Below are 21,063 nucleotides of genomic sequence, written 5' to 3'. Positions count from 1 at the left end.
CAGCAGTTTGGCGCCTGCCTTTGGCCCAGGGCGCGATCCTGGAGACCCGGGATCGAATCCCACGTCGGGCTCCCGGTGCATGGAGCCTGCTTCTCCCTCTGCCTGTGTCTCTGCCTCTCTCTCTCTCTGTGTGTGACTATAATAAAATAAATAAAAAAAAATTAAAAAAAATAAAGATGATCGTGAAATGTTACAAAGATCTCACTTTCATAAAAAAAATAAAAAAATATAAAATGAATAATAAGGCATTAATATCAAGACATAAGAAAAAAGCAATTATAAGTATTTTATTAAGTAAATGTATCACTTGTGTAACTGAAGACAAAGGACAAAGCTTCCAGACTGGCCTGAAGGCTAGTCCTGGCTGTATTTCTCCATGATTGTCATCCTATTGTTGGCTTTGTTATTATAATAGCTATAGCAGTTCTTGGGCTTATATCAATATGCAATAGCATCTGGAAAGAAAGGAGAGAGTCATCTGGCTCTCCCTTTTAAAAACAATGTTAAGATCTTTTACAGAAATCTTTGGCATATCTGCCTCATGTCTCATTGTTGTAACTTTGGAGTGGCCACTGTGGCCTGGGGAATATGATGTGTTGTTGGGTTTAGACCCGGCTCCCTAAGGCCTCAGTTCCACCAGTGGTTTTTAGTCTTGATTGCTATATTAGTTTGTGAGGACTGCTGTAACAAAGTACAGCAAACTGGGTGGCACACACAACAGAAGTTTATTGCCTCACAGTTCTAGAGGCTAGATGTCCAAAATCAAGGGGTCAAGAATAGGGTAGGTTCCTTCTGGGGGCATCTGTTCTTGGTCTCCCCTAGCTTCTGGTGGTTTCTGGCAATTTTTGATGTTCCTTGGCTTCTGCCTGGCCACCCTGATAGCTGCTTTCATCTTCACATGGCATTCTCTCTATATCTGCTTCATAGTCCAAATTTCCCCCATATATAAGGACACCAGTCATATTAGATTAAGATCCCACCATATTCCAGTATGAACTCATTTTAATTAATTACATCTTCAATGACCCTATTTACAAATAAGGTAACATTATGAGGTACTAATAGTTCAGACTTAAACAAATAAACTTTTGCAGATACAATTCAACTCATAATACATGCCCCCTAGGATCATCCGAGAAATTTTAAACAATGCTAATAATGCCTGGCCTGAGCACCACTCCAGACCAGTTAAGTCAGAATTTCTGTGCAAGGGACCCAGGCAATAGGTATTTTTTAAAAGTCTCTCAGTGTGAATCTAATGTGCAATGAGGGTTGAGAAATGCTGCCTTAGGGACCTGAGCCCCAGAGCTGGGGCAGTGGAGTCAGATTTTCCTAAAGCACATGGGCTGCACAGGGAAGAAATGGAAACCCAGATATAAAACAAAAAGGGATGCTGAAGAGGTCATCTCCAATGTCCACATGTTATGGCAAACTCCAGCTTGGATCAGACAGACATTTGGCTGGTGGAATAGTTCATACTTTAGGCAGGCAAGTGGTCCAAGTATGATATGTGTTTCTTCCCAACAGACACCTCACCAGAGAATGAGGCAAGGAATAGGAGAGAAGATCTTTGAAGAGCCTGGATGGAACTAGTGTGAATTATAGGACAAAGAATCAGGGGCCCATCCATATGGCATGGATAAGTGGGTATTCATGATGCACTGTGATCACAGACTTCAAAGACACCCCAGTTTATGACACAGTAAAATACCAGGTCTGTAGGTGACAGGATTTGACATTGAGGCTCCTTGGTATGTAGATAGTCCCTGGCTTACAATGGTTTGACTTATAATTTTTCAACTTCATTATAGTGCAGAAATCATATGCAGCAGTAAAAACCATACTTTTAATCTTTAATTTTGATCTTTTCCCAGGCTACTGATATGTGGTGCTGTACTCTCTCATGATCCTGGACAGGAGCAGCCTTAGCAAACAGTTAGCCTGTGATCATGAGAGTCAACAATCAATATACTGACAACCATTCTATATCCAGACAGCTACTGTGATTTTCACTTTCAGCACAGTATTCAATAAATTACATGAACTATTCAGTACTTGATTATAAAATAGGTTTTGTGTTAGATTTTGTGCACTATAGGCTAAAATAAGTGTTCTGAGCATGTTTAAGGAAGGCTAGGCTAAGCTAGGTTAGGTGTATTAAATCCATTTTTGGCTTAGGATATTTTCAATTTATGATGGGTTTATTGAAATATGAACCCATCGTAAGTTGAGGAAAAGCCATACTAAATTACTTGGGATTGATCTTAGAGTTGGCTACATAGGTGAGTTACTAGACAAAACCAGGAGAAGATGGGAAACAGGAAATGGGGTCTTTGGCATCATGCCTCTCACAACCTGGCTGTGACACAACATAAGATATGCTCTCAGTGATTCATACTCCAGCGTTGGCATTGTACCTTTATAATGAGTGTGCAGCACTAGCCTTATGGATGTAGACTACAGACCCAGAATGAGGAGTGATGGTTTGGGCATTAGAAAACATGCAATATGTAGTCTATGGAGCATTCACGAATTCTCCATTCCAAATTGAAAAACTGTAGAGGTCACTTTTGTCAGTCTGTAAATTACTTTCTGTCCCTAGCACCTAAAAAGGAAAAAAGGAAAAAAAGCCAACATCACCTCTTCTACGTCTTTGCTCTGGATCACTTTCCTTTCTACTCTCAAACCACAGCTCTTGCTTTTATCATCATGGTGGCAATTTTTGAGCCCTTTCAATTTTATTGGATCCTTCAAACAGCTCTCTTGAGCTTATTGGTCTCAGCCTCTACTTAGCTCTCAGCTCTGCATTGTCTCCTAGCTCTGGATCCCCAGTCCTATTTGAATCTACATATGGAGTGCTTCAGTTTTTCTCCTCATACCTCCACCTAAGTAAGGATAATTTTTTTTTATTTTTTTTTTTAGAGATTGAGTTCAGTTGACAGAGTTTAATTCACTGAAGAAATATGCCACTTTTTTGAAACCACTCTCCTAGGTTGATAAGCTAATCAAAAAAAGGGGGCAGGGAGGAAAGTTAATTAGTATTTATTAAGGGCCAGGCATTTTATCTATATAATTTCTATACTCACAACTGTCCTGCAAAAAAGGTACTATTGTCTGCATTTCAGTAATTTTGAAGAAACAGGCCTGGAGAAGATAAGTAATGCCCCAGGTCACCTAGTTAATACAGGATAGAGCTGGAATTCAAATTAGAAGATACTCCAAAGCCTACTTTATATTCCCTTTTGTTTTGTTCTGTTTTATTTTTGACTGGTGAGTCAGGCTGGAAGCCCAAATGTAGGAATGAGATAAGGTGGCTGCAACTTGTAATGGTCCTTTTGGGGAAGGGTATAAATTTCCAAGAAGATAAAGTGAAAAATAAGGTAAGATAGGCCTTGGGGTAATCTAGCATTCAGACATTATTTCTTCAAATATCCTTTCTCTCTTTCCTCCTCTTCTATGCATATGTTGGTATGGTTTTAATATCCCACAGGTTTCCAAGGCTCTATTTACTTTTCTCCATTCTTTCTTCATCTTGTTCCTCAGACTTGATAATTTAAATTGATTCTATGAATCAATCAATTGAATAAGTTCTATGATTATTTTCTTCTATTTCAATCTACTATTGAGCTCCTCTAGTGAATTTTTCACTTCAAACTCCAAAACTTCCATTTGGTTCTATTTTAAAATTTCTATTTCTTTATTGGTATTTGATAAACATCATTCTTATATTGTCTGTTAGTTGAGGATGGCTTTCTATGGTTCTTTGAACATGCTTATAATAGCTGATTTAACATTTTTTCCTAGTAATTCTAACACCTGGATTCCTCAGGAGCAGCTTCTGTTGACAGCTTTTTTTGTTGTTGCTGTTCTCTGTATGTGCATTACTTTCCTGCATTTCTTTGCGTGTCTGATAATTTTTTGTTGAAAACTAGGCATTGTCAGTAATCCAATGTGAAATTCTGGAAATGAGATTTCCTCATTATAGGGATTGTTTTTGTTGTTGCTATTTGTTTATGATCTTCCTGGACTAATTCTTTAAAGTCTTTATTCCGTCATGTGTGACTATGAAGTCTCTGCTCAGGTAGCTTGGTGACTAGCTAAGAATTGGATGGAGATTTCCCTAAATGCTTTAGTCCGGGACCTCTCTCAGCCTTTGCTGAGAAGCATTTTGTGTGTTAGTGCAAGTCTTCAGCAGTTGAGCAGGCAGCTCACAAATCTGCATTCCCTTTACTGCAGGCACAAAGCCTTAGGAAAAGGAAGTAGTTTCTCTTTTTGAGTCTGCTTTACTCTAAGAAATCATAGGAAAACTTCCACAAGTTTTCATCACTGCACATTGCAATACCTACAGCCATATGCTCTATTCTCCCTCATGTTGCTATGAATTGTCCACATTCTTAACCATGGTTCCTCCCTCTCTTCTTTCCTACTCAATGATATCACTTCCGAAATTCTCATTCTCTCTCTTGCCTGTCCTTCTGTACTGGATCATTCTCATCAATACACAAAATGCAATAGTTAAAAAAATAAAACTTTATCTTGACCCAACCTTCACTACCAGATCACTTCATTTCTCTGATCCCTTTTCAAGCATAGCAAGTTTTAAAAATCATCCAAACTCGTCCAGTTCTTCTTTTCCCATTCCTTCTTGAACTCACTTCAGTGAGTTTACATTTCATAGGGAGGTTTAACTGGGAGGTTAATGCCAGTCACATTTAAAGCAGCTGATTACTCTTTCCTATTTGAACCACTTGTTTCCTGTGCTTCTCCTGGCTCTCCTCTTACTGTTATGGCTGCTGAGTCTCAGTCATCTTCACCTGCTCCTGCTCATCCCCTCAACCTTTTAATATTGGAATATTCAAGAGTTTGGTCCTTAGATCTCTTTTCCCCCCTCTGGCTACATTCAGTTTCAAGATGTCCCATGGGTTTAAATACTATTATATATTGAAGATTCCCAATTTATATTTCCAGCCCTGACCTCTCCCTGAACTTCAAATTCATATATCTGACTAATTGTTTGACATCTCCATTTGGGTGTCTAATAAATATCTCAAACTTAACCATGTTCAAAATTTATCTTTCCTTCTTATCCCTATAATATCTGCTCCTCTGGCAGCCTTTGCTTTCTCAAGAGATGTTAATTCCATCCTGTCAATTATTCAGTCTCCTCAGAGTTATCTATGGATACTTTTTTTACCTCCCATTTCACATCTAATCCATCAGCAAATCTTGTTGGATGAAGCCCTCAGACTATCTGGAATCTGATTGCTTCCGGTAAGCTCCGTTGCTGTCAACACTTGTCAACCCCATTTCCTCTCACCTGGATAATCACAATAATCTTGTAACTGTTTTGCCTGCACCACCTCTTTTCTCTTCCTATTATTTATTCTTAACAAAGACCCCAGAGTGATCCTGTTAAATCCCAAGTCAGAGCATGTCACTGTCCTGCTTAAAACCTCCAGTGCCTTCCCATCTTATTCAAATAAAAGCCAAAATTTTTACAATGGCCCACCAAGCCCTAATTTGATATTCTTTCCTCTCTAACCTCATTTCTTACGACTCTCCTCTTACTTCTCCTTTTCAGCCATGTTGATCTCTTTGTAGTTCTTCCAACATAACAGACTTATGTCTTAACATCTGCTCAGATACTTCCTATCCTCCTAAACTGCTTTAATTTTTCCCAAACCACTTCTTAACATTTGGCCTATAGTATTTTTTTCATGTTACATCTTAAGCACCTAGAATTGTGCCAGGCATGTAATGGGATGCTAAAAATATATTTGTTGAATGAATGTCAGTGGATCACCTGGAAGAAGAATTACTGTGTTTTCTCCCAATGGGGACATTAGTACAGTGGGAAGCCAGTGGGCAGGGAACTACATTCAAAAGAAACAGCCTCCCATATGAGTAAAATTTCTCCACTTAGGCCTAAAGAACTAAAAGCAAGCATGATCTTAGAAATAGGAATTGCCACATTATTGAGGTGACAAACTGAATGGAAATTACAAAGCCAATTTAAAATCTTAAATATGTGGATACCAAAACAGATACAGAATGCAAAACCATTGTATAAAGATTTTAAGGATACAGTTTTAATAATGAAATATTAGGAATTCATGGAGAACCTTAAAAAGACATGAAGCAGAATTTCTGGAAATGACAAATATAATTGTTGATGTCAAAACATGGACAAGTTTAATAGATTATATATAGCCAGAGAGAAAGTATATCTGAAAATTTTAAACAACATTTGCTTAACAGAGATATTAAGAAAGAAAGTATGAAAGAGAGGTTGAGAGACAAGGAGAGTTGAATGAAAAGATCTAATGTATGAATAATTGGTATCTTAGAAAGATGAAAGAAAAGAAGTTGAGGAGAGAAAATATTTTAAATAATTATGATGGAAAATTTTGCAAAACTGAAATACATACATATGAATGAATTCAGGAGGACCCTACAAGTATAGTTTATATCAAGCAGGACACTGAAAAAGAAGTTTTTGCCTAGGAAACATGCAGAGGAAGTACATACCAAACATACAGGAAGATCTTGCAAACCACCACAGAGAAAGAAAGACTATGGTAAATGAGGGCAGACTTCTCCACAGCAGAAATGGAACTTAAAATCCAATGGAACAATAATTATAAAGTGTAGAAGGGAAATAAACCAGCCTGGAATTCATCATTCCATGAAACTGTTATTCAGGGATAAAAGTAAAATAAAATATTTATAAATTTAGGAAATGGGAGAGCCTACTCCGAAGAGACTTCTGTCAAAAGATATTTTAATTATTGACTTCAGGAAGAAGAAAAATAATTCTAGGACAGTTGGGGATGAAAGACAGAATGGTAGACAATACATCAATAAATATGTAGAAAAATTCTGGAATGCCTGGGTGGCTCAGTTTGGTTGAATGTCTGACTCTTGATCTCAGCTCAAGTCGTGATCTTGGGGTCCTGGGATCAAGCCCCGCATGGATCTCTACACTCTGCTTAAGGATTCTCTCCTTCTCTCCCTGCCCCTCCCCCTGCTCGTGTTTGCTCTCACTCTCTCTCTCTCTCTCCCTCTCTCTCTCATAAATAAATCTTTTAAAAAAATATGTAGGAAAATTCTAACAAATATTGTCTATATAAAATTATCAACTCAGCATTCCAATGCCTTCCTTCATTGTTTCACTCCCAGAACCTCTACCCTCCACTCAGCACCCCATTCGCCATTCACCATATCTCTTAGAGTCTCACTCAGCTGATACTCTTCTATTGGTCTACATCTCAAGGAGGTTTCAATGCAGTTTTCTGAAGTTAAAGCTTTATTTGTGCAGTGGCCTGCCCCACAAACCCCATCTACTTTAGCAGCACTGAGTTCTCATCTCTGTCTTGAACTATACACTGCTTTCTTTCTGTTTGGGCACCACTTCTCTGTGCTACCATTTAAAAAGTGTCCCAGACAGAAAAACCAGCATGAATGGTGAGCATTGTGTGTTTCTTTTTCTCAAAATTTGTAATTTTGTGCTGCCTATTGTCTATAACCTGAAAATAGTTACTTCATATATTTTGTACAGGTTTATAGTTGTTTACAGCAGAAAGATAAGTTACTTGTTACTCCCCCATGGTTGGGACTAAATCATTAATCATTAGTTTTTTTAGATTCTGGCTTTCTTTTATGGCTAAAAATGACACATTATAGCATGTAAGGTTATCAGTTTTCTTCAAAGCACTTTTTTTTTATTGCATTCCCACAAGTTTTATGTAATGCTTTCAATGTAATTCAATTCTAAGGTTTTGTTTTTGTCATCATTCATTGTGGTTTCTTTTCTGATAGATGACTTATTTGGAATTGTATTTTTTTAAACTAAAGATATGTACAAAAATCTTTATATCCAGTTTAAAGCCAAAAACAGGAGACAGCCTAAAGGACCATCAACAGAATGGGGAAATTGTTTATTAGTACAGTGGACTTCTACTTAGCTATAAAAGCCACTAAGTTCTAAACTTGTGACAACATGGATGAGCCTTGAAAACATTATGCTGTGAGGAAGATGCCAGACATTAAAGGAGAACATATATATGACCCTGCTTAGTAGGAAAGTCTAGAAAAGTCAAAACTAACATGGCATTAGAAATCAAAATAGTGGTTACCTCAGAATGGGGGTTGGAGGTTGTAGGGATTGACTGTGAAGAAACAGTTTGGTGGGTATAAAACTCAGTGAAAAACTTAGAAATGAGAGAAATAAAAGTTCAAAATTTTCCTTCATGCAACTCAATTTTTAATCCCTTAACACTGGGCATTCCCAATGTTTCCTTCTCTTCTCTGAGTTCCTGCCATTGCAGGAGGTTCTAATGTAGCTTCAAAGCCCTGGGGGCAAGGGAGACCCTGGTCATTGGTCAGTGGCTCTCAGACTCTCTTGCTCCTGACTGCAGTGTCCGTCTGCTACTTCTGCACCTCTCTAGGCTATCTGGTCCACTTTGCGAGACATGTCATGTAGCATTCTCTCCAGAGAAGAAGCATCTTTCTAGAAAAGTTACTGAGAAGCAGAGTCCAGAGCCCCTTTGCTCTATGGACCCTCAGATGACTCTATCTCTCTTTCTCAGTTCATGGAGAATCTCTCAAGTTCGGGGTTGGAGTCCCCACAATCACTTCTACTTCTCCAAAATGTTTCTTCTCATATATACATGAACCGTCTCCTCCTTTTGGACATAAGCTTTTGGAAGTACAGCCAAAAGAAAACCTGTGGGTCAGGCAATCCTAATTCTCCACCTTACCTCACCACCTGAATGAAGCCATAAGCTCTGCCAACTCTGTAGAAGAAGTTGAGGGGACAATGGGAGAATAAAGAAAAAAAACCTCACATGGTAATGTCTTAATATAAAAACTCACATTTCTTTCTATTTTCTAACTCTCTGCCTTATGGAAAACTCAGATACAGTTTCAATTTCCAGTTCAAAGTCCACTCAGATATTCTTTTTCTTGAATAGGTACTGCAATGTACTCATAATCACTTCTCTTTAAAAATTATTCCATGAGGCTTCTTCAGTATTCTTTGCTCATCTTAAGTGTTTTCTTGACTCTGAGGCAATCAGTGATATAACAGGATTCACACTACTGAATATTTGGGCCATTAACCACTGGGATCCCAGCTATTAGAAGCAGGATTCTCAGATTATATAATCTGCTTGGCACCTTGCTATCAGTCTTCATTCTGCTTCTGTAGTCAGCCTGATCTGAAGCACATACAAGTTACTCCCTGGTCAAAAAAGGCCCACCTACTAGTCAAGGACTTCTGTCTCAATCTGAAATGGGTAAGAGTTTTGGCCTAGGTAATGGCTAAGATGGATAAAAGGCAAATGAAATTGTTAAAAGGGTCAAGGGAAAATATCCTTTGGCTATAACTGATGCAATGTTCTATAAAATGTACTGAAATAAAAAGTATGCAATTGTGAGCAACTCTGGTTCAGAATTACTTCTTTCCTTGACTTACCTGAGGGCTGTCTTTCTTCTGTCCCATGTTCAAATTAAAAATAAAAGATGAGAACAAAAGAGCACAGTAGCCTTTTAACCCTATCCATTACCATAAGTGTCCAATATGCAAGAGTCTTGTTCAAATACAAGGACAACATGGACAGACTGAATTGTCTTACTTAAGAGCGACCAATTAAAATAGAACAAATTTGATAAGTTTCTGCTTGTGTTGACTTTTGAAGTTAACATTATGTGTTCAAGTTCCTAAGAGTGATAAGCCTTAGGACATTTGTTTTTTATTTAACTGTGGACATGCCTATATAGGCCTTCTGGGAAAATGTTCCCAATGCCCCTGTGTTATGCTCTGTGCCCTGTTTTTCTAGTCCTTATACTATGGGTCGCTGAGGTAACTTATGAGCCCAGCACTACCTCATGTTGCTGAGAATCCTGTAGCCTGTACTACACGTACCAGGGGTAAAGACAATTGTTCTAGGTCAAAACTGTCTTCTCTCTATCTCTTGAGAGGTATGTTTTTGAGAGGTATTTGTTAACAAAGAAGCAGACAAGTGAGATGATTTGAATCTTCTGCCACATTCATGGACCTCACGGTACCAAAAGGATAAATTACTCTCTCCTGAGACACCTATTTCTAAAATGCTGATAAAACCAGTAAAGTTAATATTTTGCTTGTCCAGTCTTTGGTAACAACTTACCATCAATGTGAATGTTGGATATTAATAATCAGGTAAGTAATTACATGTTTCCTTAACAACTAAAAGCCCTAATCTACTAATCTAAGCCATGCTTGGAGGCAGTGTTACTTTATAAGCTGATTTCTAAATTAAACTTTAGAATTTACATAGAAACATGGTGTTTCTGATCTGGCAATAATTAATAATTTTGTGGTTTATAATTTATATAATATTACATATGCTTTATTCATTACTTGAGTTAAAATAAATGGGGTACGTGATTTAAAAAATCAGAGAAAATGCTATATGCCACCTTATATTTTCTCTACCACTTCAGTCTAGATTGGCAAAGCGTCTATGTACCAAGATTCAGCAAGTGACAGTTTGGCCAGATGTTTTGCTGCTGCACAGTGAGGGTCATTGCTTTCCAACATGGAATGCTTAGATTCTCACCCACCACTTCTCTATCTCCTTTATTCAGTCATTTCCATGTTTTATGGCTTGTAACCAACTTGCAGTACCTTGTGTCCAAGAATCATACACTATTAGTGATGGATATGAATATGAACATGTGAAGCTGAGAGCAAAAGAATATTGTGTGTGTGTGTGTGTGTGTGTGTGTATAAATAAAATAATGTGACAGGTCTGGGGGTGAGTAGTTGTTGACTTGTGTTCAGCTGTTGAGTGACACCATCAGTCTCAGGCTCTTCTACCTATATTTTCATCACCTTCACTGTGGGAGTTTCTGACCTGGGGCTTGTTACCTTGGTAATATTTAAATACCTGCTACAGTTTCAGCAGCAGAGGGGATTTAGGAGAAAAACAATGCCTGCTGGCTATTTTCACTGTAAACAGAATGCAAATGTCATCCCAGAAACACCCGCAGACTTCTGCACAGGCTTCTTTGCTTTGAAGTATGTCATGATACCCTTTGGCTACAAAGGACACCGGGAAAGTGGAAAATAGAATTGTCACACTGGCCTTAGAGTAATCATTATCCATCATCTAGTGATGGACATGTAATATCCTGAACAAAGCAGTGTTATGTTGGCAGGGAAGAACAGAGGATGGATATTGAGAAGGCAATTGCTGCCACAGTCTGTAGCTGCCTCAATTTCCTTGAGAAAAGGGGAGGCAAATTCTTTAATTCAGTGTACAATGTATCTAGCTTCTGATTTAGCCCCACTGGACAATGGAAAGCATTTTGGAGGAAAAGAGGATTAGTGAGCTTGATATTTTCTATCTCTGTATCTGGAAATGAAGCCTGTCGATGGGGGATACAGAATTAGATTAGAAGGAGGACAGTGCAAGCCACTCATGGTATTTGCAGTGTATTGATGAGGCAAAAAATTTAACAAGAGTATTAATAAATAATCTCAATAGTGTTATGCCTATGACAAAAATGAAGCAGACTAACCGGGTAGAGCTTACCTAGAAGGAAAGTGGGAAACAATGCTGAAATTGAGTATTTCAGGTAGGACAGTCCGAGAAGTGTTCCCTGGAAGGTGACTATTGACTTACCACATGAGAAGTGCCAGTCATGTAGGGTCAAGGGGAAAGGGGGCGGATTCTAGGCAGAGATAAGTGCAAAAGGCAAAAGTCTTTAGCTAAGAGTGAACTTGGCTTATTTGACTGGAGCAGAAGGAGCAAAGAGGTGAGTGGCAATGCATATGGGAGGGGGATGGTAAGAGAATAGGAAAGAGCCATGTAACTCTAGGGCTTCATAAGCCTGGTAGGGAATTTGAAGTTTAAATGCAGTGAGAAACAAAATAGTGACATAATCTCATATTTGTAGTATATAAGAGGCATTAAAGCATCCTTGGAATAAATCAGAAATATGGTACTGGTAGGTAATTCAGATGAACTGACATACTAGCCAAATGTGAATTGGTTTTTCCATTACTCAAAGAGAAAACACTATAAAGAAGAAAAAAATAAAACATTCCTTATAGCTGCCACCTCCAAAAATGCAAATGTTCAACAAATATTTCTCAAATACTGGTTATAAGGATTGAGAGGTTATTAGTTTGCGACATCCATGTGTCTTCATGTAATGACTTCCTTTAAGTGCTCTCTTAAGAAGTGCTACTTCAAAAATGAGTGGATAGGTGGGCTTCTGGTTTCCAGTAGTTAAAAACTTGGAAATTGTCTCTTGAGTTCTACACATACACAGACACACACACCAGAGACGACACCCACCACATACATACACACACATACCGTGCGCGCGCGCGCACACACACACACACACACACACACACAGCTAAAGAAACTGAAAATCAAAAACTTTTCTTAGATCCACTAGAGAATTGAGGTTACAGTACAAGCCATTACTCAAAATTGGAGAAACAGACAAGCTGATACAGAGATTCATAACTTACTCAAGTAGAAGCCCCGGAGCAAAAACCATCACTGGAGCTGGTACTGAGATCAGAAAATTTAACCTTTAATTGATGAATTGCTAGAAACTCAAAGTGGAATGATTGAGAGTTTACAACTTAAGGGGCCAAGATTTCAGAAGGTCCACACAGTTGTGAATTTTACCCGCAGGAGGCCCACCAATATTCTCACAGTGAAGATTATAGAAAAATCTCCCTTCTGGTAGGGTGAAGGGAAGAGTAGCTACTTTGAAAAATACACAGAGCATTCTTTTCTTGTCTTGTCCTCAAGGGAAACTGTTTTTATCAGAGTCTAACGAACCTGGGGAAAGGAAAATATCCAAGTATAGCCCACTATAGCCTTCTATGTAGAAGAAGAGAAATACCCAATTCTTAGATCTTGCAGTGTTATTTCACCCAAGGAAGTGTCATTAGTGAGAAGCACATACAAAGGCCATAGCTCAGGGGTACAGCCTCACTAAAAATCTGAAACCTAGTCATTAAGAGTATAGAACTACCCTCCCCCCCCACACACACACACATGCCTTAATTAGTACATCAGTAGGCTCCTGTATAATAACAGGAGATTACAATGGCAAGAACCACATGCCTTATCATATTTAAGAAGAAATTTCTAGGAAAACTAAAAGGCAAGAGAGATGATAACAAGGATACCAGAGAAAACTCAGCCTCTGACACCTATAGTGACAATAAACATAACTCCTACGTAGATAAACATAAAACCTCACACTAAAGGCCCATTTACCTCAGTTCTTTATATCCAGTACATTATGTTTAGCTTGTCAATAAAATGTTTCAAAGTTATCCTAAAAGACAAAAAACCTCCCACAAAACCCAAAATCCACAACTTGAATAGACATAGCAAGCACCAGAACACACTGAGATATACTAGAAATGTTGGAAGTATCAAATCAAGAATTTAAAACAATTCTGATAAATATACTAAGGGCTCTAGTGGAAAAAGTAGACAATATGCAAGAACAAATGGGTGATATAAGCAGAGAGATATAAAACTCTAAGAACAAATCAAAAGCAACTGCTAGAAATAAAAAACACTGTGCTGTACTAAAAATGAAGAATGCCTTTGATGGTCCCATTAGTAGAATGGACATGACCAAGGAAGGAATTAGTGAGCTTGAAGAAATGTCATTAGAAACTTCCAAACTGAAATGCAAAGGGGAAAGACAATGAAAAGGATGACACAGAATATTCAAGAACTGTGGAACAATTAACAAAAGATTTAACATTTAATATTTCTATTATATTATAGAATATAAGGAAAGGAGAGAAAAAGGAACAGAGGAAATGTCTGATGTAATAATGGCTGAGAATTTTCCAAAATGAATGACAGGCATGAAACCATAGACTCGGGGAATCTCAGAGAACATCATACAGGACCATATAGGCACATCATAGTCAAACTACAGAAAGCCAAACACAAAAAGAAAATCTTGAAGCTATGGGGAAAATAGCTTACCTATAGAGAAGCAAGGATAAGAATTACATTAGACTGATCTTCAGAGAGCATGCAAACATGAAGAGAGTGGTGTGAAATAGTTTTGAAAGAAAATATCCACAAAACAAGAATTTTGAATCCTGTGAAATTTTCCTTCAAAAGTGAAGGAGAAATAAATACTCTCTCAGACAAAGAAAACTTCAAATAATTTATTGGCAATAAACCTTGTTAGAAATGTTAAAGACAAAAAAAAAAAAGAAATGTTAAAGACAGTTCTTCAGAAAGAAGGAAAATTATATAGGTCAAAACTTGGATAGGGATCCCTGGGTGGCACAGCGGTTTGGCGCCTGCCTTTGGCCCGGGGCGCGATCCTGGAGACCCGGAATCGAATCCCACGTCGGGCTCCCGGTGCATAGAGCCTGCTTCTCCCTCTGCCTGTGTCTCTGCCTCTCTCTCTCTCTCACTGTGTGCCTATCATAAATAAATAATAAATTAAAAAAAAAAAAAAACTTGGATATACAGGAGGAAAGGAATAGCATTGGAGAAGATATAAATGAAAGTAAAACAAATATTTTGTTTTATTATTCTAAGTTGACCTAGGAGAGGAGAGAAAATAGAAGCATATAAAATATCTAATTAAAAGAGAGAAAGCAGAAAAAGAGTAGAATACAAAAAAAATGACACAATGATAATAAATTGAAAACTAACAAATACAGATATAACTCTGACTATATGAATAATCAGTTTTTTTTTCTGAGTCCTCATCATGCTCTATTGATTGTTAGATATTCTTGTACAAGGCAGCCCTCATCCTGTTCCTGAGCCCCTTCTAAAAATTTATAGGAAAAAAAAAAAGAAAAATAGAAATTTATAGGACACTATAGGTGCTCCATGTTTACCAGCTAATAGAAGACAGGACAGATGGATTTTTATAAACTGCTTTTTCTCCCATCTCAGGAAATCCCCCTGGATCTTCTTTCTGCCTATTCCTCTACACTTTGTGCTTCTCTATCCTGATAACCCCACTCCCTGAGAAGCTTGTCTGGGACACCTCTCCATGGTAAAGTACACAAATCTTCACATTCCTTTTTAATTTTGCATAGTGTTAAATCTTCAGAGGTATAAACAATCACCTTAAACATCAACAGTGGAACTAAATAAATGGAGTGATATTCCACATTCATGGATTGGAAGATTTAATATTGTTATGATGTCAGTTCTATCTAATTTCATTTATACATCCAGTGCAATCCCAATCAGAGTTCCAGCAAGGTATTTTGTGGCTATCAACAAAGTGACTCTAAAGTTTAGATGGTGAAGCAAAAGACCTAGAATAGCCAACCCCAAATGCTGGCAATGCTGTAACGTAACAGGAACTCTCATTTTCACTGCTGTAAGAATACAAAACGGTATAGACACTTTGAAAGGCAGTCTGGCAATTTCTTATAAAACCAACCATACTCCTAGTATATGATCCGGCAGTCACAGTCTTCGATATTCACCCAAAGGCGATAAAAACGTATGTGGACACAAAAGCCTACACACAGATATTTTACTGCAGCTTTATTCATAATTGCCGAAACTTGGAAGCAATCAAGGTGTTCATAGTGTGTGAATGGATGAACTGTGGTACATCCAGACAATGGAATGCTACTTGGCAATAAAAAGTAAAGGGTTAACAAGACATGAAAAAATATGGAAGAATCTTTTTTAAAAAAGATTTATGTATTTATTTGAGAGAGCGCTCATGCGTGAGTAAAGGGGCAGGGACTCTCTAGCAGATTCCACACGGAGCAGGGAGACCATGAAGGGCTTGATCCCACGACCCCAATATCATGACCTGAGCTGAAACTAAGAGTTGGATGCTCAGCCGACTGAGCCACCCAGGTGCTCCAAGATCTGAAGGAATCTTAGACTCATAATGATAAGTAAAAGAAGCCAGTTGTAGGAAACGAACTAGGGGTGATGGAAGGGGAGGAGGGCGGGGGGTGGGGGTGAATGGGTGACGGGCACTGAGGGGGGCACTTGACGGGATGAGCACTGGGTGTTATTCTGTATGTTGGTAAATTGAACACCAATAAAAAATAAATGTATTATTAAAAAAAAAAGAAGAAGAAGAAGCCAGTTGTAAAGGCTACATTCCGTATGATTCCAGCTGTATGATGTTCTGGAAAATACAAAACTGTAGAGTCAGTAAAAATATCAATTGTTGCCATGGGTTTGGTGGGAGGACAGGAAAAAAGGGATGAAAAAGTGAAATAGAAGGGATTTTTAGAACAGCGCAACTATTCTGTATGACACTCTGGTGGCAGATATATATCATTATACATGTGTCCAGACCCATAAAGTGTGCATCACAAAGAGTAAATCCCAATGTAAACTATGGGACTTCATAACGATATGTCAATATTGGCTCATCAGTTGTGAGAGAATATATGGGAACTCCGTACTTTCTACTCAGTTCTTTTGTAAACCTAAAACTGCTCTATTGATAAAAAAAAAAATAAATAAAATAAAAAATAAAATAAAACCTCCAGGCACTCCTCAATATGAGTTGCCAACTTATTTGCAGAAGCATGAGATTCTAGATTTTTCCCAGGTCTCTCCTTTGCCCCAGTCTCCTTAATTTTTAAGTCATAAATCTCAATTTAGGGATCCCTGGGTGGCGCAGCGGTTTGGCGCCTGCCTTTGGCCCAGGGTGCGATCCTGGAGACCCGGGATCGAATCCCACGTCGGGCTCCCGGTGCATGGAGCCTGCTTCTCCCTCTGCCTGTGTCTCTGCCTCTCTCTCTCTCTCTCTGTATGACTATCGTAAATAAATAAAAAAAATTTAAAATAAATCTCAATTTAGTTTTTTCAGTTGTTTTTTTTTTTTTTTTTTTTTTTTACATAACTTGTATGGCTTCAATTTCTTATCTTAGTTGTATCATGATACACATTATGCTTCAGATAATCCTATGGTGGGTCAGGATCTCTTGTGTCTTTGGTACATAATTATAAGTAACGGGGTGGATGGGTTGGGTGGTAGATAGAACGGATATGATTTTGGGAGCTGGGTTGGAGGGGAATTGTAGGAATGTGGATTTTGAGGACTTGTGAGAAGAAGTCAGTAGGAATGTGGGGATGAACAAAAGAGTGAGGAAAAATGATTTGACACAACATATGGTGGAGAAAGGGGTATTAACTGTTATAATCAATGGAGTGGTTCGGGCTATTTTGGAGAGGGTGTTTGGATAGAGTCTGGTGATTTATTGGTAGTATATTATAGAGGGTTTGGGGAGGGGTCGTAGGTGTAAGGTGTTTGATTTGTATTATGGGGATGGATGTGGTGTGGGGTGTGGGGGTTTGTTTTTTAGGGAGGGGTAGGTTGTGTATTAGGTAATGGGAAGAGTGCTCGTGAGAATTATTATTTGGGTTAGAGAGGTTTTTTAGGGGTAGATTTTATTGGGGGTGGAGATAGAGGGAATTTGGGAAGAGTGGGAAGAGGAAATGGGTGTTTTTGTTTGAAATTGTGGAAGTTGGAGGTGGTATATGGTGTTGGGGAGTTGGGGGTTTAATGTTTGGGGGTGTATGATGGGGGTGGGTGGGAAGAGTTTTGTTGTGGGGGTTTTTTTATGTGTTGTTTGTTGTTGTTTGTTGGAGTTAATAGATTTGAGGTTATAGGGGATGTTGTTTATGGGGTAGGGGGGTTTGGGGTGGGGGTGGAAGGGTTGGGGTGTAGGGGGGAATTATGAAGAGTGGTTTTTTTTGGAGTTGAGATGGTGGGGGTTTTGTATTGGAGAGGGGAGATAGATAGTGGTGTGTGGGTGGTTTAGGTGGGGATAGGGTAGTGTGGGGGGTTTTGAGTGGTATTTGTTGGTGTGATTGGGGGGGATGGTGGGGGGAGAGAGAGGGTGAGGGGGTGGAGTTTGTTATGGGTGAGATTTTTGGTTTGTTTGTGGGGTGGTGTGTAGTGGTGGGGGGTGTGGTGGGATGATTGTGGTGGGTTGGTGGTTTGAGTGGATGTGGGGGTATTCATTGTTTGTGAAGAAAATTTTAAAAAATGGAATTTGGAATGTGAGAATATTATGGATGAATGTGATAATTAATTGTTTGGGTGTGATGAAAATTTAAGGGAGGAAGAAGTTGGATGGGAGGAGGGGTTTGGGGAGTTTAAGTTAGATTTATTGAAATATTTTAGTGTTTGGTGGGGAGGGTTAAGGTGGTATGTATGTGATATAAAACAACATTGTAATTGGATGGTAATAAAGATATATATAATAAATTGATCTCAAAAAATTATTAGCAGGCCTAATCAAGGCCAAAGGAGAGCTGTCCCATGAACAAAATGACCCGGCAAAGACTTGAGCTGCCTATAATAAAAAGTTGGACTAAACTAAATAAAAGGTAGAATAAAATATAGTATAAGATTCTGCAAGAACAGTAAGACCTACTAAAATTGCATCACTGGTATTACCTCATAGTACACCTGGCAGCTACTCTGTCATTGACTTTTTCATGGTCTATTCATTCTGGTTTGCCTCAGTCCACCTTATTGGTCACTTAAGATTTGATTCTCACCAGGACTTCACATTGAGAGACTTAAATCAACTAGCCAGAAGCTTATGTGCTGCTTGCATGAAGCTCCATTCCTACTAGCAACTCTTGCCTCAACCAACACCTGCTGCCTCAGTCCTGCTAGCTTGCTTTTACCTGAGCAACTCCCACTTCCATTCAATCAACAAGCCACTGTCTTGCATTCCTTGTCAAAGCAGGAACTCAGGGACTCAAAAAACATTCATTCTTTTGCCATCATCCCTTTTCTCTTTGTGTCTATAATACCTTTTCATCTTCCTAGTCTAATTTCTTATTACCTGTGCCCAGACAGGTCTCTCTTAACTATTCCTATGCTTGAAGCTTTTTACTATGCAATTTATCTAAAATAATACAACTGTTTATCTTTTTGACTCATCATCCCATTCACCCTTACCCCCTCTGAATCTTTCCATGACTTCCTATTAATTGCCAGAGATATCCAACTGTTCTGAAGGGAATTTGTTTCCTACAGTCTGACTCATGAGACCTTCTGTTCTAGCAGAAGGTGGATTTCCTTCATAAGCAGACATGAACCCTTTGTTCCATCGAAACCGAACTAGGAGTTTTAGCCATTCGGTGGAAATGATTTATCCCCACTCTCTGTAATCTACTCCCTTGGCCAGACTAAATGAGAATCGAAACTGGAAATGACCTGATATGTTAACTTGCTACAATTTCCTGGATGCTGGTAGAAGACCCAAGAGTCCTGGGTAAGAGACAAAAAACTTTATTAGTCACAGTAGTAACAGTAACCAGAGTATAAGTACCAGTTTTTAGACCACCAGGTCCTACAGGGCAACATATAGGGCTAGGTTAGATCAAGGTAGGTTCTATTATAACAGAGGAACCGTAAAAAAAGAGGAACCCTGAGTTTAAGGAACCCAAACCTTTTGTAATAGAGAATAATTATGCCAGCTGCTATTCCTGAGGGAGACATTATCACTATCTTTTAAGGCACTTCTCTCTGTGAACATCCTTGAAAAAATAGTTCAGAACAAATTTGGTCAATGCCTCTGCTCACAAAATGTGCAGAAACAGGAGAGACCCATGGATAGATGTCTCTTCATGAAGTAAGTACCTTCTCCTTGAAAAAGGAGGAAGCTTGATTTGCTGGTGAAATACACAAAGAAGGTTGCAAGGGGCTCTTTAAAAAAAAAAAAGATTTTATTTGTTCATGAGAGACAGAGAGAGAGATGCAGAGACACAGGCAGAGGGAGAAGCAGGCTCCCCTCAGGGAGCCTGACGTGGGACTTGATCCCAGGTCGTCAGGATCAGGCCCTGGGCTGAAGGTGGTGCTAAATCACTGAGCCACCTGGGCTGCCCTGTATGAGGCTCTTGAGTCAGACATCACCAATCCATTTAAAGCATTTAGCCTAGTGCCTGGCCAACAGTAAGTGTTCAGTATATACTACCTATTATTATTTTGGTGGTTATTGTTAAGTAACAGCAATAACTGATGATCTCCTAATTTCCTACCCTTGGTCCAAGAATAGAAAGTCTTCGGAGTCAGCATTTTTCTCAGAATACACATGGTTGGTGATTATAGGCTGAATTGTGAACTCTCAAAATACATATATGAAAGTTCTAATCCTCACTCCTTCAGAATGTGACTATATTTGAACATAGGCTCTTTGAGGAGATAATTAAAATGACACATTTAGAGTGGGTCTTTCTTCTTTCCCAAGGCTAGGTAATTAAAAATTATAATTACATGTAAAAAGCAAAAAAGCAACTACAGCTATCAAGAGGCTTCAGACATATTATCATTTGTGCCACTTTCAATCACATGGCCTACATAGTTCAGAATGCCCCCAAATTCCTCTCTTCTTATCCAAGCTCTCCGCATCCAACAAGGCCTTGTCCTGAGAGGGTACTTTCCTACCTGAATTTTTATCATTATTTTCTGTGAGCTAATAATATAGTACATACTCTCATGCAAATTATTTTGTGGACAGTGACTCCCAGAAAGATTTTCAATTATAGAGCAAAAGATCGCAGACCTCATTTTACAGTTTTTGAGTTAATGGACTTGATTTTTTTTTTTTGAGCAGTTTCAGATTTATAGGAATATTTAGCAGAAAGGTCAGAGAACTGCCATGTATCCTTACTCCATCACCACTTTCTCTTATTGTTAACATCTTGCATTAGTGTCATCCATTTATCACAATCGATGAGCTCATATTGAGACATTATTATTAATGAAGTCCATTAGTTTATATTAAGGTATATCCTTTATACAGTTCTATAGATTTTGATAAATACATAATGGCAATAGTTTCATTGCCCTAAAAACTCCTGTGTTCCACGTAGTCGCTTCTTCCTCCCTTCTTCTTAATCCCTGAAACCAGTGATATTTATGCTGTTTCTACATTTTTGCCTTTTCCAGAAAGTCACATAGTCGGAATCACACAGTATGTAGCCTTTTCAGACTGGCTTCTACCACTTAGTAATATGCACTTAAGTTTCCTCTAAGTCTCGACATTTG

General features: G+C 38.5%; 1 protein-coding gene across 1 annotated transcript in view; it reads right to left on the bottom strand.

Moving 5' to 3' along the window:
• Positions 1–2,515: 2,515 nt before the first annotated feature.
• LOC129504511 (uncharacterized) overlaps positions 2,516–21,063 on the bottom strand; it is a gene marked incomplete at its 5' end in the record, with an annotated part of 141,419 nt that continues 122,871 nt past the window's right edge. Inside the window, 1 exon segment of the mRNA XM_055317232.1 lies at positions 2,516–2,605. Coding sequence (XP_055173207.1) covers positions 2,516–2,605 — 90 coding nt within the window.

Source organism: Nyctereutes procyonoides, unplaced genomic scaffold, assembly GCF_905146905.1.
Source record: "Nyctereutes procyonoides isolate TBG_1078 unplaced genomic scaffold, NYPRO_anot_genome, whole genome shotgun sequence".
In the NCBI taxonomy this organism is placed as follows: Eukaryota; Metazoa; Chordata; class Mammalia; order Carnivora; family Canidae; genus Nyctereutes; species Nyctereutes procyonoides.
Note: the sequence above shows the minus strand (reverse complement) of the source record. Positions and strands in the feature narration are given on the sequence as shown.